Below are 24,361 nucleotides of genomic sequence, written 5' to 3'. Positions count from 1 at the left end.
GAAGTCATTTCCAGGGAGACACAGGCAAGGGCACAGACAGGGTAAGGCCTGCCTGGGAGGGGGTGGCACATCCCCAGCTACCATCCTCTGGGGCTTGAGCAGCCCAGAGACAGGCATTTCTGCCCCAGGTCACCCAGCCTGATGACATGGGTTCATTGGGTGCCTGTTGTGTGCCTGCTTTGCATTTCAGATGGGGAAACCAAGGCCCCAAATGGCGCAGATTCTCGCTTGAAGTCATGTGGGATGTACCTGGATTCAGACCAGGGTCTGCACGAGCCCTTGGCCTGGACCATCAGCCTGTAGATGCAAGCAAAGCATGCTCCTGGGGGCATTCTCTGAGGGCCCACTGTGTGTCCTACCACACTGTGGTAGGGAGGAGGTTCTGCCGCTTGATTCCACACCCATGTTGACCCAGAGCACCTCCTGTGTGCTTCCCACAAGGTGCTGGGTTTCCAGGTGTCTGTCCCACCTCTATGAAGCATCAGCTATGGGCCCCCCCAGGGTTATGGGGAAAGGAGGTGTCAGAGTATTTCTGATTTAGCAGCACCGACTATGTGTTCATTTAGCAGCACCTACTATGTGTTCATTTAGCAGCACCTACTATGTGTCCCATGAATAAGGGGCAAGTGGAGAGTCTGCCTGTAGGTGTAGAGTACTTACTATGTGCCCTGTGTTTTGAAGAATCCGGTGCATGGCTCTCCAATGCATGGCTCCCCAGTGCCAGGGGAAGTGGAATTATATGCTCTGTTTTGCAAAAGCAGGGCCCGAAAACGGGCAGATCACCCAGGGAGGGTGCATTCGGTGCTGGGGAGAGATGGGGGTAGATCTGGCAGGGCATGGATGGGCAACCTTGGGAAGTGAGTAGTCCAGGTCCCTAGCAGAAGGGCCCACAGTGGGGCCCTCAGGGCCTCCCCCAGCTGCCTGTGCACCCTCACCGCCCCCATCAGAGCCCATGTTCTTTACCCCACTGGGCGGTGAGCTTCTAGAGGCTGAGACCTGTCTGTCTCAGCTCTGCTGTTTACCCCCGGGCTTTACCTTTATAGTGATTTGTCATTTTCTGGCTCCAGGCCTTCTGTAGCATCGTGGGTAAGGGTGCTTAGTCGCTGGACCCAAACTTTGGTTCGAATCCCTGCTCTTCCTGACCTTGGTCATTTCTCTCTGTTCCTCCCTAACCCCTTCGGAAAATGGGGGTGATTGACAGTGGGGTGATGTGAGCCGTCACAAGGCCTGGAGTATACTTAGATCTCGATACACGCTGGCTGTGGGAGTCGTCCTGAGCCAACGGGATCAGAGGTGGAATTCGCCTGGAATGGGATCAGCCGGGGGAACCGGCCCCCCGCAGCGGCCCATGGTCTCTGTCAGGCTTCTCTCCCCTCCCTGACGACTTCCCCAAGCTCCCAGGACCTACCGGGCCTCCGAATTCCCGGCCTCTCCCTCGGAGTTTTCAAACCCGCACCGGGGCCACAGCGCCGGCTGGGATTGGCTGCCTGGGTGGGGCCACCCCTCCTTCCCCACCCCCCTGCCCTGTCTTCCCCTCCCCCTCCGGATCGGGTGTCTCGGGTTTGGCACGGTGGCCCCATCTGTTTCCAATCTGGCCCTGTGCTCTCCGCCCCCTCCCCACAGTGTTGGCTCGGGTAGGGGGGCCTGTGCCACAGTGTTCCCGTTCGCCCCCCCACCACAAACACCCCCAGCCCCCTCCTGGACTCCCAGCAGAAGGAAAGCCTCTTTGTGCCTGCGCCCTTCCCCCACCCTGTGGACTTCTGTGTTCGTAGGGGGCGCGGCCTTTGCCATCCAACCCAGACTGGGAGGGGATTTTCTGCCCCTTCTTCGACCTCCTGTATTTGGGTCTGTTTGGGGCGCCCCCTCTGACGCCCTGTCCAGCATCCAGTCCCTTTATCCGTTGCCATGGCCACGATCAGCGCCTGGAAGGGAGAGAGGAGCAGGGTAGGGGGCGCCCTCTGGCATCTGGCCTTCAAAAGGGAGGTTCTTGGGCTATGTCCCTTGGGGCGCCCCCTCGGGTATGTGCACACTCCGGGAGCGGAGTGCACGCAGTGCACTCCCTGGGGGCCTCCCGGGCACAGGACCCCAATCCACGTAGGCTTCCAGTGCCCACAGATCTGGCTCCCAACTGGTCCCCCCGCCCTACTTCCGGCCGGGCCCCGCCCGAGGTTTGCTGTGGAGCCCCCTCCCCAGGCCCACCCCCTGCCGGCTCCGCCCATGGTCCCGCCCCGCCCCGCCCCCAGGCCGAGCTCGCTGGGCCTCGGCCTCTCTCAGTACTCGCAGCGCGCGGCGCTCCGGGCGGGCGGACCCAGGGAAGGGCTGCAGCCGGCCCGGCCGAGGCAGCGCGGGGACCCGGGCCCTGATCTCTGAGCCTTAGGGTGAGTGCGTTGGGACCCCCTTCCACCTCGAGGCTCAGTCTGCGCTGGGCTTTGTCTCTTTCTTCGCCCCTACTCAGGCTCCCGAGACGGGGGCGGGGGGGTACCCTCCGGGTTCCCTCCACACCCCTACTGCGTGTGGTCTGGCCTGGCTACCCACCAGGGACATCTCAAGCCCACCGCTGCCTGGCGCGCCTCCCCCATTCAGACCGGTCGGTCTATAACTTTGGAAAACTCCAGACCGTTATGCTCCGTGGGGTCCCCTCCCCCGCCTGGCCCCCAGCCCGACCTCCTCTCTCACCTCCTGGGGGTGGAGCCAGGCCCCGGCAGCCTTCGCTCCCACCCCGGGCGGAGGGGGTGCTCTGATAGAGGGCTTCTGATAGGGGGCTTTGGCTTTCTTCCCGCTGGGGACCCGCTTTGCAGAGGAGGTGACAGAACTCCGGGGGTGGGATGGGGGTAGGGGCGTAATTGGCTGGGATCCTTGCTCTTGCTGCTCCCCAAAACTCCCAGAAAGTTTCCCTCTGTCTGTTTGTCCCTGCGCCCCTCAGATTTATTCTCTGCGTCTTGGTGTCTCTAATAAACTGAAGGGTCAGGCAAGTATATCAGCTCCCACCGACCCTCTCTCCATGCCTGTCTCCTTGTCCCTAAGTTACCATGCCTCTGAATCCTCCACCTGCCCTCCCCGTTTTAATTTTTAAATTTTATTATTGAAGTATAGTTGCTTTATGGGGGCTTCCCAGGTGGCTCAGTGGTAAAGAATCCACCTGCCAAACAGGAGACCTGGATTTGATCCCTGGGTTGGGAAGATCCCCGGAAGATGAAAATGGCTACCCACTCAAGTATTCTTACCCAAGAATTTTCGTGGATAGAGAAGCCTGGTGGGCTGTAGTCCATGGGTCCCCAAGTTGGACATGACTGACTGGCTTAAACAACAAACATAGTTTCTTTGCACTGCTGTGTTGGACACCACCCCCCCACCCCGCCGTCCCCCACCCTGCCCCGCTTATTGCCTAAGAGTCCTGCTTCCCCTATTCCTACCCCAGAGGGGCTTCCTGGGGGAGGGAGAACCCCTGTTGGGGGCTGGCCCAGCCCTCCAACCTCTGCCTGCCCCTTGATGAGCCTCCCCTCCGTCTCTTAATGCTTGAGCAGTTTCCCTACACCCAAGAGCCATGTCGGCTGACATGGTGGCTTCTTCTGGCCTCAGTTTCCCTCTCTGAAAAGGACGTGAACATAGGAATGGCGTGGGTCAAATGGGGCCAGGCATGAAGTAGGCATCTAATAAACGCACATTCCTGGAGTGGGGAGAAGACTCCCATCCTGGAGGTTGATAGGTCTGTGAGGAGTAGAGCTATGATGGGAGACACTGGCACTGGGACAGTCCAGAGGGGGCTGTGATCCTGCCTGGGGTATGCAGGAGGGCTTCCTGGAGGAGGTGACAGCTCCACTGAGACCCGAGTATGATTGTGTAGGCTGCGGTTGGTTGGAGAGTGATGAAAAGGTGTGCTGGGCGGAGGGGACATCGTGCACAAATGTCCCTGTGTGAGCCAGAAGGTGATGAGTAGGGACACCCATGGGGCAAACAGCGCTTGCCGTGCGTTGTGATGGAGTTGGCTGTTCTGGGTGGCTGAGGTTAGGAGTCTAGATTTGAATGGACTTTGATGGAAACCAGGGAAGGTTTTAGAGCAGAGGAGGGGCAGAGTCCAACACAGCTACTTCCAGCCCCAGGGTCAAGGGTCAGGACTGGGCAGAGGACGGGTCCCTGGACGAGTCCACTCTCAGCCTGGGATGAGGAGGTCTGTGGCTACGGCTTGAAGGATGAGTTGACAAGTGGGTCCCCTGGAAGGAAGACCTGTATTAGGAAAGGCCCAGAGGCCCGAGGCAGAGCAGTGCGTTCTGAGAACCACGCAAAGAGGGAACAGGGCAGGCCCAGTACATCGAGTAGAGGTGCTAGGGAGCTCGGCAGGTGTGAGCAGGGCAGAGGTGCACCCAGATCTTGATGTTCCAGGCTCCCGCACGAAGCCGGTGCAGGGGACATGCTGGCAGGAGCCACTCTGGCAATGAGGCTCTGCAGGGAGTGTGGACTCTGAGCTTGATTGGGAGCTGGTCTCTGGCCTCAAATCTTAACCCACCCTTAACCTTGGTGTGTGACCCTCAACGTGCAGCTAGCACTCTGAGCCTCAATTTCCTCCTCTGTCAAACACTTCAAAGGGCTGGGCATGTGGAAGAGACACTCATTACTCCCTCTGGGACTGGGCCTGGCTCCCCAGACGCCCTGCCCATCCATTCCAGGCTGTGGGGACCCTTGGGGACAGCTTGCAATACAAACCAATGGTCAATTAAAGGCAGAACCCTGGGCCCTGGTCCTAGCTCATTCCTGGAAGGTAACAGGGCCAGCCTCACCTGGCCGCACCCTGAGCCCGTCTGCCTGTGGGAGGACATTGAGGCCCCAAGAGGGAGGGGGCCTCAGCCAGAGCCGCATGGAGTCCACTAGGGGCTGCAGGGGCAGAGCATGGCCCCTGTGTCAACCTTTGGGGACACAGCAACCCAGGGAGGCAGGAGGCAGGAAGGCCCACCCCTGAGGCCCTGGGAAAGGGGGTCCAGGCTGCAAGAAAGTCCCCGGGCCCAGAAAGGAGGCAGCGGAGCCACAGAGGTATGGGGGGTGGGGTGGGTGTGATAACCATGGGACTGTGCATCCCTGAGGGATTTTTCCTTAATAGGGACAAGCCACCCAGCCTTCCCTCTGCCTGGCCTTTGGAAATCCCTGAGGGTCAGGGTTGCACAGATGAGCCCCCTGGTCCCCAGGATGGCCCAGACCCAGAGGCGGGGCAGGGAGAGGCAGCAGGGAGTCCTCAGACCCCCAGGAGACCTTGCCTCGTGAAGGCGACACAGCCTATTTGCTGCCCAGTCCTGGTCATAATCACCCTTTCATGCTCCCTGCTGTGTGTGGGCACACAAAGCTGGCTCCAGGATCGCGTGACCTGCGCCCTGGCGCCTGACTGGAATGGGTGCCTGCTCACCCACTCTGAGCAAAGCCTGGTAGCCCCTAGAGGCCGTCCAGCAGCACCAGGCCCAGAGAGGGTCATTCATTTTCCCGAGATCACACAGCAGCTAGGGAAGAACACAGTCCTGTGTCGACGTGGACTGTGGAACCAAGGCTCCGCCCAGCTGAGGGGCTTTGGCAGAGTCTCCTTTCCTCTGTGAGCCTCAGTTTCCCTATCTGTGCAGGTTGAGCACCCACCAGTGCCCAGCTGCTGGGGGTGGATGGTGGACAGTTTGGCGCCTGGCACAGAGGCGGGCAGGAATCCTCCCGCGCCCTGGGTTCCTTGTGCAGAGGCCGCTCCCTCCCCTCCTCCCCTCCTCCGCATGCTGTGCCCAGCCTCACTGGCCATGCAGGTTATTTCCTGTCACTCGCATGGGTGGCTGTTCCCTTCTTAACGACCACGCCATCCTCCAGGACCTTGGGGATCTCGCTGCGTCATGCTGCCCCAAAGCTCCCACCTCAGTTTCTCTCTCTCAGCCGTGCTGGGGCTGGTGACCCAGGCTGCTTTATGTGTGATGGCCATAGAGGAGGCTTGGCGTGGTGCCAGTCTGGCCACATCCCCTCCCCCCTGCTCAGAGGCCTCCCTGCTGAGGCCTCCTTGCCACCACTCTGCCCTAATCTCTCCCCATCTGCTCCTTGCCCTTCCTCATGCTGTTCCGTTCTGTGGAGACACCCACCCCCATTCTGCTTCCCCCTTTAATTCTCAGCCAAGTAATCACGTATGTGTGCATGGTAAGTCACTTCAGTCACATCCAAGTCTTTGCAACTCCATGGACTGTAGCCCACCAGACTTCTCTGTCCATGGGATTCTCTAGTCAAGAATACTGGAGTGGGTTGCCATGCCCTCCTCTGGGGGATCTTCCCAACCCAGGAATTGAACCCACATCACTTACGTCTCTTGCACTGGAAGGCGGGTTCATATTAATATTGAATCTGGAGGTGGTAAGGTCCAGGCAGTGGGCATAGCACATGCAAAGGTCCTGAGACAGATGTGTTTAGGAACTGTGCCAGGGGGCCCCTGTGGCTTGAGCAGAGGGAGTGGGGCGGGTGGGTGGAGGAGGTCCTGCACGGCCTTTTAAGTGGTGGGGAGGACTTGCACTTTTACCCCCAAAGGAAGGGGCATGGGACCTGACTTGGATGCTCACTGGGGCCCTCTGGCTTTGAGGGAAGGACAGACAGGGCAGGAGACATGGCAGATGATGACAGCATCGGTCCAGGAGAGCAATGATGGGACTGGACCAAATAGAGACAGAAAAAAGGGTAAGAAGTAGACAGACTCGGACTAGACTTTGAAGGCAGAGCTGATAGGATTTGTTTATCTCCTCCCCTGACCCCTTGTAGAAGACTCTCACACCCGAGTCTTGCAGGAAGCCAGAGGAGGGAGAGAGCCAGGGGCTTTGCTATAGCAAGATCCTTCAGGGAGGGTGGGGGCCTGAGAGACCCTGGAACTTGGAACCTTCTGTTCTGTCTGATCCTCTCCTACCCCCATTCCTGCCCTAGGCCTTGCAAACCCCCAGTGCTCTGTCCTCCCCGTGCCCAGCAGGCTGGACTGGCCTCTTCGGGGGAGCTAGGAGCTGATGGCCAGGCCCCGCCTGTGCCTGGATCAGCCCCATCCTGCCCAGTCATTGAGAAGGCGTGGGCCCAGCGGGTAATTAGGGGCCTCCCAGTCTAGAAGGCGGCTGCCCTTGGCTTCCATGGGGCATGGGGGAGCAGGGGAGCATCGTGGCCGGGCCCCTTCATGTGGGTGACCCCTGCCCATGCCAACTTGTATTAGAGGTGAGTAGACAGGAACTAGGAGGTCACCCCCACCTTACCCTCACGCCAGGGGGCCCTGGCAACCCTGGGTTTGGCAGTCTGTGTTGCTACGCTGCCTCGGTTTCCCTGAGGCTCTGTGCAGGCCTGACCCGCCGATCCAAGCGGTCTGGGCCAGAGCCCCACCCTGTCCCCCAGATGGGGCTGAGTCTCTGTGCATCTGTGGGTGGCGTCAGCTGCTGTGGTCACCCTGGCTGCAGCTGGCCATGGGCCATTTCTCCAGCTAGGGCCTTCACCGTCCTCGTCAGCCACTTTTGCTCTTAAAGGGCCTGTAGAGGGATTGCCAGGGGAGGTGGCTGGCTCCAGGCTTCCGTTTCCCCATCTGCACATCCTGGACCAGTTGGGTCTCAGTGTGTGTCTGTGGTCTGACTGTGCGTGTGCCTGTGTGTGTACACGTGGATGAGGGGGGTCTTGACTATGCGTTTCTGGGTGTATATTGTCTGGATGGGTGCAAGCTCTGTCTGCTGACTGCCTATCTCTGTTGCCCCACTATGTGCCCACATCTGAGTCGGGGGGCTGTGTGTTTTCACCTCCCGTGCCCCGTGGAGCTCGCATCTGCCTCCATACTCATGTTTGCTCACAACCCAGCTGTGTGTGTATATTGCCTGCGTGCCCGTGACCCTGTGTGTGTATGTCTCCCCTGGCTGTGTATCTGTGATCTTGGCATGGACCCGTGTCTGCTTCTGATCTGACTGTTGACATATGCTGTCAGCCCCATTGCAACCCTGTGTCTGGAGCCTGATTTTGTGCCTGTCCGTGTGCCTGTGGTGAGTGTTATTGGCCTGACTACGAAGAATTGATGCCTTTGAACTGTGGTGTTAGAGAAGACTCTTGAGAGCCCCTTGGACTGCAAGGAGATCAAACCAGTCAATCCTGAAGGAAATCAATCCTGAACGTTCATTGGAAGGACTGATGCTAAAGCTGCAATACTTTGGCCACCTCATGCAAAGAACTGACTTGTTAGAAAAGACCCTGATGCTGGGAAAGATTGAGGGCAGGAGGGGAAGGGGACGACAGAGGATGAGATGGTTGGATGGCATCACCGACTTGATGGATATGAGTTTGAGCAAACTCTGGGGGTTGGTGATGGACAGGAAGAGTCGGACATGACTAAGCGACTGGACTGAACCGAGGCACATGGATCCATCTCTGTCACCTGACTGTACATCTGTGATGGTGTCCCTGGTCTCCCTGTCTGTGACCTGACTGTGTGCAAGCAGCCTCCATCTCTGTCTGGTCTCATGTGGTCTAACTGTGTGCCTGTTGAGCTCCCCAGCCCCCACTCTTCTCATCCTGATTTCTCCACTCTCCACCCTGGACCATGACCCAGCCACCACCAGCCCAGCCTTCCCCTAGGGCTGCTCTGGGGCTGGGCGAGGTGACCGCAGCTGGGTATTTTGGGAGCCAGAATCACAGGGGCCGCCCCATCATTACGTGGCACCCATCCTTGTGGCCATGGTCTGGACCCACCCAGGGCATGGCCTCTCCCTGTCCCTCCCTTGTGCCCTGGCTAGGGAAGGCACTGGGGAGGGGGCTGTCCCAGGGTTTGGGTCCCGAGAAGGACCCTTCTGCCTTAGCAGAGGTTGAATTCCGTGGGAGAAACAGACACTGGTGATACACATTCGCATTTGACTTGCACACTGGGATAAATGCCGTGGAGGATGAGCTCAGTCGTTTCTGAAGCCGTGGGATGTGGCATGGGGGTGGGGGCTGACCTGTGAGAGGCAGGGAGGGCTTCTGGAGGAAGCAACAGTGGGACTGAGACCTGTCACGCAGCAGTTGGGATTGGGGGAAACAGCATTCCCGGCAAGGAACTTAATGGGTTCAAAGGCTTGGAGGTGGGGTTGAGCTGGGGCTGTGTGGCCACACCTCCCAAGGGAGGGGGCAGGAGATCAGCAGGAATGGCTTCCTCTGGGGGTCACAGGAGCCATAGGTGTTAGAGCAGGGCAGAAACCAGCAGAGGTGTTTGGGAGAGAGGATCCATCTGGTGGCCAAAGGGTCCTGGTGGTAGGGACAGTCGGCAGTGTCACCCGGAGCCTTGGCCTTCAACAGGCTCAGCCTGGGAGTGGGAGGACTTGGATGTTCAGAGTGATTTCTAGTGGGGGGCTCAGCCAAGGTCTTGGGTCTGGGCTCCATTGGAGCTGAGGCTTAAGTGGGATCAGGACCCAGCCAGGGGTAGAGGTGTCTCTGTCCATTCAGGCTGACATAAAAAAATATCACAGACTGAGCGGATTATAAACAACACTCATTTCTCACGGTTCTGGAGGCCGAAAGCCGAAGATCAGGATGTTGGCAGATCTAGTGTCTGGTGAGAACCCGCCTCCTGATTCGCAGATGATCCTCTTCTCCCTGTGTCCTCGTGGTGGGGGTAGCGGGGGAGCTCTCTGGGTCCCTTTGAAAGTGTTAGTCACTCAGTCATGGCTGACTCTTTGTGACCCCATGGACTGTAGCCCACCAGGCTCCTCTATCCATGGGATTCTCTAGGCAAGAATACTGGAGTGGGTAACCATTCCCTTCTCCAGGGGATCTTCCCAACCCAGGGATCGAACCTGGGTCTCCCACACTGCAGGCAGATTTCTTACCGTCTGAACCCCCCAGGGAAGCCCCATTATAAGGGCACTAATCCCATTCATGAGGGTTCCACCGCATGACCTGACTGCCTCCCAAAGACCTTTAATACCATCCACACAAAGGGTTAGATTTCAACATCATGATTTTGTTGGGGGCAGAACACAGACATTCAGTTCATCATAGGGGCTCAGTGCTCCCATTCTGCCCCATCATCACCCCATGACCCTCGAACCCCATAATTCTCCTCTGCCCCTCTGTGATCCTCCAGCTGCCTCTCCCACGAAGGCACCCTGGATTCCTGCTCCCCTCTCACAGCCCCTTTGTTTATCTCTGCAGACGCTGCCCCGTCTGACGCTTGGCTCGAGGCCTCTCTGTGAGGGACCTGGGGGGCTATCCCCCCCTTCAGGGTGGAGGTCGAAGGTCGAAGTTTGCAGGTCACGGCTGAGCATGGCGCCTGCCTGGGGCCATGGTGTAGCATCTGTGATCAGGCCTGTGGGCCTCCTCGTGGTCCTGCTGGTGGGAGGCTGTGCCGCAGAAGGTAAGTGCGGGTATCTGAGTTTACATGTGCGCATGTGAAAACGTGTCCCCACCTCTCCCTGAGGGCCCGTGGTTTTGCCAAGCAGAACCTTTGTGCTCCGTGAACGAGGCCAAGTAGAATGCTTGCTTTGTGCTGGGTCCTGTGAGGTGCAGAGGCCAATCTTAAGGATGGCATTAAAAAGCAGTCGTAGTAACAGGAGTGACCATGTGGGTTTCCAAAGCATCGACTCTGCACCCAGACCAGTGCTAAATGCAGACTTTATCTGCCTCCTCTCCCTCCACCTCACAGAACCCAGCTAGTCTCATTACCATCCCCATTTTTGGATCAGAGAAACCAAGGCTTAGAGGAGGAGGCAGGGACTTACTTGAAGTTGCTCCTGAAGAAGCTACAGAGTTCACTTTCGCTTGCCACAAGTAGAAACACCAGTGACCAATTGTTTGACACACAGACAATCAAATCTTCCCAGGAGGAGCCAGGGGAGGCTTCTTGGGAGAGAGGGCATTGGAGCTGGGGTTTTGTGGGTGTGTAGGAGTTTGCCTATAGAAAGGGCATTACTGGTCAAGGTGTTATCACATGGAAAGGCCTGGAGTTTAAAAAAAAAAAAAAGTTTTGTGTAGTTTGGGGATGGGCAAAGCTGTGTTTGTGGAAGTAACGTGGGAAGGATGAGGGTTGGTCCTGGGCCCAATGCCAAAGTCTATGTCACAGCTAAGGGCCTAGAGGAGTGTTATTCAGGCCTAAGGGGACATTAAATGTCAAGTCAGCAGAAAAACTGGGATCTGGTATTAGGCTAGATTTGAATCCTGACTTTGCTGTCAACCTGCTAGGTGACTTTGGGCCAATGAGTCAGCCTCTCTCAGTGGCTGTTTCCACCATGATTGAATGAGACTCAGCATCATCTGCCTCCCAGCATTCCCAGGACATGGACATGCCATAACCCCTGCATGCTGCCTACACATAGTAGGCCTGCAATCTTGGGTTATCACGAGCATAAGAATTACTGCCCCTGGATGAGAACACCAGAGACATACACACCTGCTTTGTACATTTGTGCTTTTTCTTGTTTTCATATTGTTTTACAAGAAATGCCTAACCCATTCAGATCAACCACCACCATCTGATGAGATGAATACTATTTTCCCCATCCCCATTGTACAGATGAGGAAGCTGAGGCACAGTGAGGTTACATTATAGCCAGGAAGCAGCCTGACTGCCTGGTGCCAGAGCCCAGGTTCCTACCCATCACCCCACGTTGCCTCTGGGTCAGCGGCCAGACATAACTGGGCCATGATCTGGCCAGTCACTTTCCAGGGCCTGTGTCTTCTGGGCTATATTCCTCATAGTGGGAGTGGCAGGCTGAGGGTGCTGAGCATTTTTCGTTGACTCAGGGTTTCCCCTGCCCTTGGTACTGCTTGCGTCGGGGCCAGAGCTTTCCCTGGGGGGAGGGTTTCCTGGGCACTGTGGGATATGGAGCACCTCTGGCCCCATCTTCTTGATGGCACCCCCACATGAGAAGCACTAATTTAACATACACTCGTGGAATAAGTCATAAATCTGACAATTACCAGCCTCAGGCAGAACGGAGCTGAGATTGTTCCCATTAATAGATGAGGAAACTGAGGCCGCATAGTGTCTATGGTAAGGAGTAGGGTGGAAATCACAGTCTGGAGACTCTCCTGACTTGGGTTCAAATCCTGTCTCTGCTGTTGGACTATGGCTGCTTCTGTGCTCTTTCCTTTGGTGGGTTTTAAATAAGTACCTACTATGTGCCAGGCATTGGTTTAGACCTAGGGGACAAACCAGATATCCCAGCCCGTTTTGGAGCTGATCTTCTCATGAAGGAGAGACCCCAGTGTGCAGGATGGTAGACATGCCCAGGAGCGAGACAAACAGAAAGGGGGATGAGCTTGTAAGTGGAGGGTTGGGGGCTGGGTGAGAGGGTGTTACACTGCACCAAAAAGATGGCATCTGAACAGTCTTAAAGGAGCTGAGGAGAGTGCCCCACTCATGTTGGGAGAGTGTGGAAAGTGTCCTGGACAGAGGGCATAGCCTGTGCAAAGGCCCTGGGGTGGGAGGAAGGCCTGGCATGTTGGAGGAAGTGAGGAGGCCTGTGTTTCTGGAGCAGAGTGAGTGAAGGGGAGAACAAGAAAGGGGCGGGGCAGGTTTTGCAGGGTCTTATGAGCTACTGGAAGACTTGGGGTTTTGCTCCCTGGGAGATGGGAGACCCAGAGGGCCGTGGGCAAGACCTGACTCAGATACCCACAGGTGCCCTCTGGCTGCCATGGGAGGGCAGGCAGAGGTGGGGTGAGGGAACCAGAGCAGAGGGTGAACCACGCAGGGAGAGTGACCCAGGGCATCAGTGCCAGGCGTGTAGCCACGCTACTTCAGTGGGTGCTCCCTCAGTGAGCCCTGCACTTGCTGATTATTTGTATTTATTTATTTGGCCGTGCAGCATGTGGGATCTTAGTTCTCCGACTGAGGATCAAACCCATGCCCCCTGCACTGAAAGTGTGGAGTCTTAACCACTGGACCCCCAGAAGAAGTCCCTGCAGTTGTTATTACTGTATCCCTATAGGTATTGGTAGTGGCCTAGACTCAAAGCCAGGTCTCCATCTCCAAAGCTGGGGCATCTTGACCCCAAGATGTGGTCTGTTTAGCAGGAGCCCTGACACCTGGGTGGTCAGCGGAGGGGCTGTGGGCACCGTGATTGGCATTGCCAGCTTCAAGGAGAGTAGCCCAGGTCCTCAGGGAGCAGCTTGGGTGGGGGCTGTCAGCGGGAGAAAGCCCAGGCAGGCAGCCGGGATATCCACCGCCCAGCACCAAGAGGAGTGGTTTCTGCCCCAGAAACAGCTCTCAGTCCTGTGGAACCTTCCCAGGACGCTGTGTGGCTGGCCCAGGCTGGATTGGAAGGGACGGGAGTGTGGGTGGGGCTCTACCTCTGGCACCAGATTTTCCTCTGCAGAATCTGAAATGGAAAAATAGAAATCAAGCCAAGCCCTTCCCAACCTCCCAGTGCTGTTGGCATCACCACACTGAACCTCAGTCTCTTCATCGAAGAAATGGAAACACCCAGGGTGCTCTCTGTCACCGGAAACCCACAGCCCTATGTATCAAGTGTGCAGCGTGCAAGGCTTTGGGAACCAAATGGGACTAGGTTGGAATCTTAGCTCTTGTCCGTCACAAGCTGGGTGAGCAGGGGCCAGTCAGTCACCCTCTCTGAGCCTCGGAGTAGAGCTGGTGTGAAAACAGGCCCAGCACAAAAGGACCGCTTGCTTGCCATAAGCTGCAGCCATACCCCAGTGTCTTTCTTGAGTCTGGAGCCCCTTTGCCAAGAAGAGGAGGGGAGGGTTGTCCAAATAAGAGACTTAAAGCATCCACAAGAATTAGTCTAATGGGAGATGCAGCGAGCGGAGAAAGCTTTTCTGGGCTGGCTGGGCTCCCAGAGCTGCCTGGACGTAGGCTGAGAGGCACCTGCCCTGAAGAGAGGGGGAGCCAGAGAGGAAGTGGGCAGCTTCATTACTCAGTATTTGGCAAATATCAGGGTTCAAGTGCTTCCCGGGTGGTGCTAGTGGTAAAGAACCCACCTGTCAATGCAGAAGACGTAGGAGATGTGGGTCTGATCCCTGAGTGGGGAAGGTCCCCTGGAGGAGGGCATGACAACCCACTCTAGTATTCCTGCCTGGGAAATCTCATGGACAGAGGAGCCTGGTGGGCTACAGTCCATAGCGTTGCAAGGAGTCAGACATGACTGAAGCGACTTAGCATGCACACATGCACAGGGTTCAAAGCCCCAGTTTTTCAGGGGTCACCGGGCTCAGAGAGGTGGTGTGGGGGAGTCCCCGGGAGTGGGGTCCATTTCACACCCACCCTGCCAGGTGGCACGGAACCAAGTATTTCAGCCCAGTGTGATCAGGGCTGTGGTGGAGGGGGCCACCCAGGGAAGGATGGGGACAGAGGCAGTCCTGACCCAGCCAGTGGTAATCCACGAAGGCTCCCTGGGGGAGGTGCTGGCCGAGCAGAGGTTGAAGCTGCCAGACGCAAAGAGGAAGGACAGTGCAGGCTCTCATCGAGTCTCCTTCCCTGGATTGGAGGGTCCTCGGGGTGTGTCCCCGGCCCCGAGTGGTAAACAGGCAGCTGGATGCTTTTCCCTCCCTGCAGCTGGCTTCTGCCCTTCCTTCCAGCAGCTCCCGAGGGAGGGTTTTTCCCAGAAGCAAGATTCCTGACCCAACTGCAATGACTTCCCCCCCGACCTTGGCTGGGGACGCATATGGCCCCAGTCACCATTCCAGGAGGAGGGACAGGCCCAGCCCGGGGCTGCTTAGCATGGAGCAACAAAACCATGTCAGTCAGGCTCTGGGCCTGGTGGGTGAGAGGAGCAGAAGATGCAGGCTTAGGGTCAGAGAGACCCAGGTTCAAACCCCGGTGCTGTCACGTCTGAGCTGTGTGAACTCGCACAAGCTCGTTAACCTCTCTCAAGCTGCACAGTCCTCTCTGTGTAATGGAATGAACAGTCACCTCCTCGGTAGACTACACAGGAGTTGAAGGAGGCCACACATGCCTGCACGCAGTAGGTTTCCTGATTTTACAGAGAGATGGCCAGTGTAGATTCACAGGGTCATATCAATGGGAGCACAGCCTGAAATGAGGGAGGTGAGGCCAGTCAAGCCATGGGAATAGGGACTCTGTATCTTGTTCAAGGGCCATCCTGAGTCACAGATGGTAGAAATTGGGGTTTGTGGCACCCAGATTTGGAACCTGAGGTCTTCTTGAACTTCTCAGCACTCCCAAGTAGCCAAAACTTTCTAGATGAACCTATTAGGCCCAATTGTTGCTCAAGCTGGAGTTAATGATCCTCTGTGCCTCAGATCCCAAACTTTTACTTAATATATTTCTTCCATCTACTCACCTTTCTAGTCAAACCTTACAGAAATAATAATTGGAATTTACTGCAAATACTTCTGAGTCTAATAAAGGTACCAGGGTGTGAAGCCTCCCTTCCCCTGAGTCTGGCTACCTGCTTTCTCCTCTCAGAGGCAGGTGGTGTTTCTGTACACACACACACGCACACACTCACACTTTACCCATTTTCAGTTTTCTCATCATACAAATAACACTCACTACACATTTTACTCCTCATTTTTTGTCCATTTTGTAGGGTATCTTACATTCCTTCCCGAGTAGCTCATTACAGAAGTGTCCTTGTCCCTTTTTACAGCTGCATAATATTCCACTTCGTGGGTGGCTGTATTCATTTAATAATCCCCTTTTGTTGGATAGATGGGTTGTTTCCTTCAGGACCTTCTAGGCACGTTGCAGCCCTTAAATCTGTTGGCAAAACTCTCAGAAATAACTGAATTCATTTTATGGGATATCTTGTAGCTTTACTGTGGCTGGAAATCCAGGATCCCTTTGGGCAATTCAAAGGTTACTGTGAAAAGTCCATAAAAAAGAGAGAACAATGTTAATGAGCTCTCACCAGGTGCTATATCCTGTGTGAGGTCCAGACTTGCAGCTGTCTAGGTATAAAAGACATCCTAACTCCCACTTGAGACTTACCTGGGAAGAGTTTAGCACATCACATCATCATGAGGGACAGAGGATGTGGGCGCAGGACCAGCCCCATTCAAATCCCTGCTCAGCCCCTGGCTGGCTGTGTGTGTCCTGTGAGATACCTGTGAGATACCTGTGAGATAAGGATTATAGTGGCTCTGCCCACCCAGCCCTGTCAGAAGAATTTCTTTTTTGAGGGGGGCTCTACTACACAGCATGTGGGATACTAGTTCCCTAACCAGGGGTCAAACCCACACCCCCTGCATTGGAAGCTTGGAGTCTTAACCACTAGACCACCAGGGAAATCCCTGCCAGAAGAACTGGATGTTTCTGAGTGTACACATCTGCATACAGTAGGTGCTCAATAAGCATTTGCTCTAGTGGCTGGCACCTGTTCTGAGCCTTGGCCTCCTTCTCTGACCCTTTGTGTTTGGACACCTCCCACGGATGAAGAGGCTAGGGCCTTGGGTTCGAGCGCTTGTTCTGACCTCGGGTCTCTTGGTCACCGCCCCCCCCAACCCCGCTTCCCTGTTCAGTGCCTCAGTTTCCCCACATGTGCCATCAGGGGATTAGACCAAGTTATCTCTTCCCAAGCCATTTTAGGACCAAGGACCCTCCAGGGTTTGGCTGGTCACTACTGAGGGCTGAATTTGGGAACCCTAGATTCTTGGGGGTCTCTCCTGCCACCTTCCTTTGTGGCACTACATCTGAGTGGGTGTGCCCACATGAGGCTGTGTCCATGTGTGAGTGTGTGTGGCTGTTGTACCCAGAAGCGGGGAGGTGGGGGTGCTGGGCAGGCCCAGGGGAGCCACGGAAGGCGAGCAGTGGCACCATTTCTCCTTCGTCCTCTCCAGCCCTCATGTCGGGCCCACATGGTACCTCTGTGGCCAGGCGTGCTGGAGGGCACGTTTACCTGGCCCCGTGGGGTCCTGGTCACATGCCCAGGCCCACCAGAGCCCCTCTTCCTCTTCTCTCCCCAGAGCCCCCCAGGTTCATCAAAGAACCCAAGGACCAGATCGGTGTGTCAGGGGGCGTGGCCTCCTTTGTGTGTCAGGCCACGGGTGATCCCAAGCCTCGGGTGACCTGGAACAAGAAGGGCAAGAAGGTCAATTCACAGCGCTTTGAGGTGAGTGGCTGGGAAGGGAGGGGACACAGCCCAGGGCCAGCCCCACCCCCCGACCCCACCCCGACCATGGGGAACATTCCTACGTGGAGCTGGCTCCCTCTCCATCGGGACCCTTCTCTTCTTCCACCACCTCCCTGGCAGGTGCAGGGAGACACGTGCTCCGTGAGGGCTCTGCCAGGCTCGCTTGTTCTGCCACCTTTGTCCTGTGTGGCCTCAAGCAATGCCCTGCCTCTCTGGACCTTTATCTCACAAAAGGGAATTTGCAACCCTGTGCCCATGTTCATAGTCAGACATACACGTTTCCACATTTTGCATGCCTGTCCCCAGACTTACATGCGTGTGTCACGAACCCATGTACACACAATACCCTTTGCTTGTACAGACCCAGTTTTCTGCCTCTAGTATCTATACAGGGCCTATACACACACGTGCGTATAGCCCCCAGCTCCTTTCCTGATCACCCCTGGGACTCTGGCCTCACCCTGACCTTTCTCCCCTGCCTACGACAGACGATCGAGTTCGATGGGAGTGCAGGGGCCGTGCTGAGGATCCAGCCACTCCGGACACCCCGAGATGAGAATGTGTATGAGTGTGTGGCCCAGAACTCAGTCGGGGAGATCACCGTCCATGCCAAGCTCACTGTCCTCCGAGGTATCGGGCTCCCCAGGGTGTGTGGAGGAGGCCCTGGGGCCTGGTTTTGGGGACAGATACCAAAGGGATCCATGAAAGTCTTGCTTTGGATTTTCACTTGTGGGGGACTTTGATCTCCTTTTTTTAGCCTATAATACCACTGGGTCTTAGAGCCTTCTGGTAGGAATTGAGCTTTTGCAGAAAAGAAGAGCAGCCTGTTAAGGGACTAGCACAAAAGATGCATCCAGCTCAAACGGAGAATTCATCTGTTCATGTAATTAAAGTGTTTGTGGATTATAACAGCTTCAGGTTCAGCTGGATCCAGGAACTCATACCTCATACTCATGCTCTCAGGGTTCATCTTCAGATTCTGGGTGTTCTCTTCTCTATCAACTGTATTCTCAGTGAGATCTCCCCATTAGCTCCAGACTCTGGGGCCTGTACACAGAAGAGGGGGCTAAGTGACCCAGGACTGTTCATTGACCCACCTTGGATCAGATGACCATCCCTGAGCTTGTCACTGTGGTTGGAGAAAGAAATACTCTGATTGGCAGAGTTTTCCCTGAAGTTAAGAGTGGGTCAGCCCATGTAGACAGAGTCAAGAAGGGGTGGTCTCCCCAAAGAAACAAAGGAGAAATAGCAGCTGGCTAGGCAGAAGCAGCTAACCACACCTCCACACACATTCCCATGGATCCTTCCTATGGACTGCCTGCTGGCCTTGGTAGGCTGGGGCACCAGGAAATGGCTTCCTTATTGTAATACAGCATCATTCAGACAGTCTTGCTGCAAACCCGCCTCCCACCTGCCCACCAGCTGCTCCCAACTGCCTTCTCCCTTGCAAGGTGATTAATTTAACCCAGGGGCCTGCAACTTGAGTTCACATCCCGGCACTGCCATTCTGTAGCTTTGTGACCTCGGGCAGGTTAATGAACCTCTCTGAGCTGCAGTTCCCTCACCTCCAAAGTGGAGTAATAATGATGTTCACCACAAGGGATTGTTCCACGAACCACAGAAGTGGGCAAAGCAAGTCAGGGACTAACGGTGCCGTGTGAGGAACAAGCATTTGGCTGGTGCTACCTATCTGATATTACTGCTGTCGTTGTTGTTCCGGTTGTGACAGGACAGCTGCCATCAGCCATTGTGCAGCTGTGGGGTGGGTTCTGCCTGTCAGCTGCAGCGCCACCCTGACCCTCTCTGATCTCTAAGTAAAAGCCACTCTAGACGACCCTGGCAATCTAGTGGTTAAGACTTTGCACTTCAGCTGTAGGGGGCACAGGTTCGATTCCTGGTCAGGGAACTAAGATCTTGGTATGCCACGTGGCCCAAAGAAGAAAAAGTACAAGTCACTGCCAGCCATTAGGGGGCAGGTGGTCCTCACATGTGGCTCCCAGGTTGGGAGTCACCCAGCGTGCTCCCTGGCAGCTTGGAGCCCTGGGAGGAAACGTCATATTGGCCACAGGACCACTTGATCCCAGACCCTGATGTGTGCCCGCCTTCATCTGTTACCGCCTGGAAATTCCTAGTAATTTTCGAACAAGGGGCCCCATAGTTTCATTGTGTGTGGGGCCTGGAGCTGGTCCTGCCAGGGGATGGAGGAAAGGGGAGGGGAGGGGAGGAGTCCGCCTGCCCCAGCCCGCCCCGCCTCTTCCCAGCAGATATTTTTGCCCTGACCTTTCCCCGGGCACAGACGGAACAGCCCGGCTCCCGCTGTACACACACCGCCCGCCACCACCCCCCCGCCCGCCACCACCCCCCCGCCCCGCCCCCCGCCCCTCGTGCCAGCCTCCATTGTAAGCGCTCAGAGAGTTAAAAGGACACGCTGTGAATCTATTAACTGCCCAGTCTCTGGGAGTCTGGGAAAGACACATCTCTGCTCCCTGCCCCCCATCTCGGCCCTCAGCATCTCTCTGTTCTCAGGCCGCCTCAACAGACGTGCTGCTTGGGCTGGGCGCTCAGCCCAGAGCGTTTGACCTGGAGCGCCTGTCCCCCTGTCTCCTTTGAGCCCCAGGGACCCCCCAGCCGAGCGGGAAGGTCTGGGATGCTGGGCCCAGCCCTCCCCCCCAACCTCTCTTCCCCCGCTGCCATCTGATTGTGGACGCTGCGCACGCCTCTCACGCTGTTGTTTTAATTAAACTCCGAGGAATCCAGCACAATGTGGTACTCGATGAACATTTTTGTTTAATTAGGAGCTCTTGGTAACGTCAGGCGGCCGCAGCCTACCCCCCACCCTGGCTGACTGCCGCCCACAGGCACACACGCCCCTCCCCCACGGGGCAGCACGCACCCAGGAAGTGCTCACGTATGGACACACGTGGGTGTGGGTGAGCACACATGCACACCCGTGTGCACACACGCAGGAAACGTCAGCACAGAGGGACCCTGGCAGCCCCAGCCTCCAGCATGTCTAGGCCAGCTTTGAGCACCTAGAACTGAGGCCTGGTTATCTTGGCCCGAACCTCCAGTGACGTCATAAGTAGCCAATCAGGACCATGCAGTGAGGTGGTCCAGGCCTCCGGGCCCAGGAAGAAGGAACTGGGTGTGAAACAGCTCAGCCAGGATCCAGCTGCTCTGACCCGGCAAGTCCAGGCCCGGCTTGGGGGTTCTGCAGTCACTGGCTCCATCCAGCTTCCTCCAGATTTAACCCAGCCTGGATTCGAAGTCTAGCCTTGTTGAGACCAGACTGTATGACTCAGAGCAGGTGTGCCCAGTGTTTGAACCTCAGCTTTCCCCTCTGTGAAATGGATCCCTTCTCAGAGGCGGATATAGGAAATTACCTAACATTGCCTGGTACATACTTAGTGCTCAGGATTTGGAACTTACGCTGTTTTCTTCTATGAAGCGGCTCCTGCCTGGACAGGAACCCCAGCTCTGTTGTTTAACTGCGGACATGGGGTGATGGTGTCCCTGCCCACCTCTCCCTCACCTGGCCTTGGCTTTCTGCACCCTCCAAGTACCTGGGTCCCTGTTCTCTCCCCACATGGTGTCTTCTTGCCTACCTCTTCCCAGTCCCCTGTCCATCCCCCAGTAACCCCACCATACCTTGTTTCCCTCCTGGGCATCTGTAATCAAATACATGAGTGTTATTTCCTTTTTACGCAAATAGCAGCTTTGTCTATACCAGGAAGTGGCAAGCTTCTCCTGTAAAATGCCAGAGAGTAAATATTTTTGACCCTGCAGGCTAGAGAGTCTTTGTTGCAACTTCTCAGTTCGGGCCAGCTGCTGGGGATGATGAGGAAACCAGTGGGTGTGGCTGTGTGCCAATAAAACTTTATCAACAAAAATAAGCAGGGGGCCAGATTTGACTCAAGGGCCATAGTTTTCAATCCTTGGTCTACACATCTTTCACTTTGTCCAATTAGCAGTGCATCTTGGACTTTGTTCTGAATCTGGTAGGTGATTCCTTCTGCTGTTTGGGGGACCTGCCCTGTGGATGGCCTGGCCTGTGTATAATGAAGCTCTGTTGACAAACATTTAGATCATCGCCAGCCTTTTGCTGTTAGTGTTGGCACCTTCGGAATACCCCTGCCTTCTTCCTTGGTGTACAGGCTTAGGGGTCTCAGGTGGGTGATGCCAAGCCACCCCCACCCCTGGTTCCGCTGGACCAACACACATTTCTGCCTGCCGCAGACAAGCAGGCCTGTGTCTTCTGTCTCATCAGCCCTGTATGCAGTCACTTTCTTGTCACTTGTCACTATATCACTCGTTCATTGGGGTGGGGCGGGGACTGTGTTAGTTTGCTAGGGCTGCTCTAACGAAGTACCACCATCTGGGTGGCTTACTTCACATGTTTTTGTTCACAGTCCTGGAGGCTGGAGGTCCGAGATCAAGGTGTCGGCAGGGTTGGTTCCTTCCGAGGCCTCTCTCCTTGGCTCAAAGACAGCCATCTTCTCCTCCATCTTTATATGAGCTCTGCTGTGTGTGTGTACCTGGGTTTTAATCTCCTCTTCTTAGGGGGACACCAGTCCTGTTGGATTAGAGTCGCACTAGTACCGCCTTTGACTTAATGATCTCTGTAAACTCCTTATCTCTAAATAGAGTCTAATTCTGAGGTCCTGGGTGTTAGGGTTTCAACCTATGAATTGTTGTTCAGTCGCTAAGTGGTATCTGACTGTTGCCAACCCCGTGGACTGCAACATGCCAGGCTTCCCTGTCCTTCACCAGCTCCTGGAGCTTGCTCAAACTCACGTCCCTTGAGTCGGTGATGCCATCCACCCTATTCATAGGGTTTCAACCTGTGAATGCAGGTGGGGTGCATTTCAGCCCATAACCAGGGGATGGTGGGTGTTTTAACTGTAGCTGAGGAGGTATGCCCCACCCCAGGGAACCCTTTGTCCATGGATGTGGATGTGAACCCTTTGTGGATGTGAGGCCAGACTGGAGCTGCGGTGTTAGGGGTCAGAGCAAAAGGATCCAGGAGTCCAGATGCTGAAGGGGGGAGGGCAAAGTGTACAGGAAGGGGCGGGACCTGCCAGGAGGCCCTGAAGCCGCATCCCCCCTCCCTGGTGCCAATTCCAACTGAGTCAGGCCGCGGAGCCCCTGGCGCAACATGCAGATTACACAGACGGAGGCCACCCGGCTTGTCACCTCGGTTTCAGGTGGCACAGCAGTAAAGAATTCTCCTGCCGACACAGAAGGCACAGGTTCAGTCTCTGGGTCGGGAAGATCCCCTGGAGGAGGGTATGGCAGCCCATTCCAGTATTCTTGCCTGGAGAATCCCATGAATGGAAGAGCCTGGCAGGCTATAGTCCATGGGGTTGCAGAGTCAGACATGACTAAACACACATGCATGCTAAAAACCAGCAAAGTGAATCTGTTATACAAATGCATATATCTACGCTTATTCAGATTCTTTCCCCATATAGCCCATTATAGAGTACTGAGTGGAGTTCCCTGTACTATCCAGTAGGTCCTTATTCATTACCTGTTTTATATGTAGTAGTGTGTATGTGCCAAGAGAACCACATTCTTACCCGTCACTAGAACATGGGGACCAAGTCTCCAGGGAGAGAGATTTTCTCCCCCCACTGCCTTCATCTGGAGGCTAACCAGTGAACAGGGAGACCGAGGCCAGGAGGCGTGCCTCTCACAGGTTGGCAGTAACTGAGGCTGAGTCGCTCGCTCATTTATTGAGCACCTACTGTGTGCCAGGACCTACATGGGGTGGTAAGGACACGGCAGAGACAGATGCGTTGTGATCTATGGAGTTCGATGTTTGGATGTTCTAGAGTATGGGAGGGTTTTACTTTTTATTATTAGTTTTTGACCACACCGCCAGCACATGGGATCTTAGTTCCCTGATCAGGGAAGGAACCCATACCCTTTGCAGTGGAAGCAGAGAGCCTTAACCTCTGGTCCACCGGGGGATTTCCCAGGGTGTTTATAACTTGTGACTGCGAGCTTTGCCCAAGGTGATGCTGGAGGGGGCCTGATGACTTTGGGGGACCAAGGTGGCTGGTGTGGCTGTATGGAGAGAGAGTGAGAAGAGTGAGACTGGCCCGAGATGGGGCTGCCGAGGCCACTGGGGGCCAGTGCCAGGCAAGGAGCCTGGGTTCCTCCAGAGGTTGGAGGAGACTGCAGCGGGGCAGGCGACACGGAGTGGTGTGGCCCTGTTTCCATTTCGAAAAGCTCCCTCGGGCTGCTGTGACGTAACCCAAGGGCTCTGTAACTTAAGCACTGTTGACATCAGGGCCGTTCTGGGCACTGTGAGGGGTGGAGCAGCATCCCTGGCCCCCACCCAGGCCACTGTGAGGGGTGGAGCAGCATCCCTGGCCCCCACCCACTTGATCCCGAGAATGACAGCCATGGACATCCCCAGACGTGGCTCAGTGTCCCCTGGGGCAGGATTGGCCCAGATCAGAGACGCTGGTCTAGCCTGATGTCCTCCCAACATTTCCCGCAGTTTCCCACAGACAGAGGAGGAAACAGGCTACAGGAGATTACCTGGCCAGGCAAGGGCTGGCCCCAGGGCCCATCCCCAAGCCCCACCCTGGAGGGACAGCTGTGCAGTAACTGGATCCCTGCTGTTTTCCCCATCACCCGCCCCCCCCAGAGGACCAGCTGCCCCCCGGTTTCCCCAACATCGACATGGGCCCCCAGCTGAAGGTGGTGGAGCGGACGCGGACAGCCACGATGCTCTGTGCTGCCAGTGGTAACCCGGACCCCGAGATCACCTGGTTCAAGGACTTCCTGCCCGTGGACCCCAGCGCCAGCAATGGGCGCATCAAGCAGCTGCGATCGGGTGAGCGCAGGGGGCCAGGAGGGTGGTGGGGGGAGGGCAGCATCTCAGGGCCCACGCCCTGGGGACTGAGGGAGCAGAGAAAGGCAGCGCTGATGTGCAGCCATGGAGGGGAGAGAGGGTGTCTTTGGAGCTGAATCAGTGGGGATGTTAAAAGGTGCAGACTGACAAGGGGTAATGGGGAGCTATGGTGGGTGCTAGGGGGCGAGTTCCTCAGTGCCGGAGTGGAGCCATAGCTGACTCAGATATGCACAGTGATGGGGGCTGCTGAGACTGTGGGGGCAGAGTGTCCCCAGGACCCAAGCAGTGGGGTCCTAATGGACATAGAGTTGCAGGTAATGGAAAGCCAGAGGAGGATAGGTATCTCCTGAGCCCCTGCATTGGGGAGGCAGTGGGGGACAGACAGGCAGAGGTGATGGGGAACTGTGGAGGGTGTTGAAGGAAGGCCATCTTCAGCATCTGAGCACTGGCTGTGTAACAGCACGGT

At 56.1% G+C, this 24,361-nt stretch overlaps 1 protein-coding gene across 6 annotated transcripts in view; it reads left to right on the top strand.

Annotated features, from left to right (window-relative positions):
• The window catches only part of PTPRS (protein tyrosine phosphatase, receptor type S), a 110,906-nt gene that overhangs the window by 35,166 nt on the left and 51,379 nt on the right, over positions 1-24,361 (top strand). For 4 of the 6 annotated variants that reach the window (XM_018050898.1, XM_018050896.1, XM_018050897.1 and 1 more), the window contains exons 1-5: positions 2,266-2,378; positions 10,135-10,336; positions 16,864-17,009; positions 17,519-17,660; positions 23,689-23,877. In XM_018050898.1, the coding sequence (XP_017906387.1) occupies positions 10,246-10,336; positions 16,864-17,009; positions 17,519-17,660; positions 23,689-23,877 (568 nt within the window). In that variant the 5' untranslated portion in view covers positions 2,266-2,378; positions 10,135-10,245. Of the gene's footprint in view, positions 1-2,265; positions 2,379-10,134; positions 10,337-16,863; positions 17,010-17,518; positions 17,661-23,688; positions 23,878-24,361 lie in introns of those variants that run through there. The other 2 variants (XM_018050899.1, XM_018050895.1) reach the window with 1 other exon arrangement.

The sequence above is a fragment of the Capra hircus genome, chromosome 7, assembly GCF_001704415.2.
Source record: "Capra hircus breed San Clemente chromosome 7, ASM170441v1, whole genome shotgun sequence".
NCBI classification, from domain to species: Eukaryota; Metazoa; Chordata; class Mammalia; order Artiodactyla; family Bovidae; genus Capra; species Capra hircus.
Note: the sequence above shows the minus strand (reverse complement) of the source record. Positions and strands in the feature narration are given on the sequence as shown.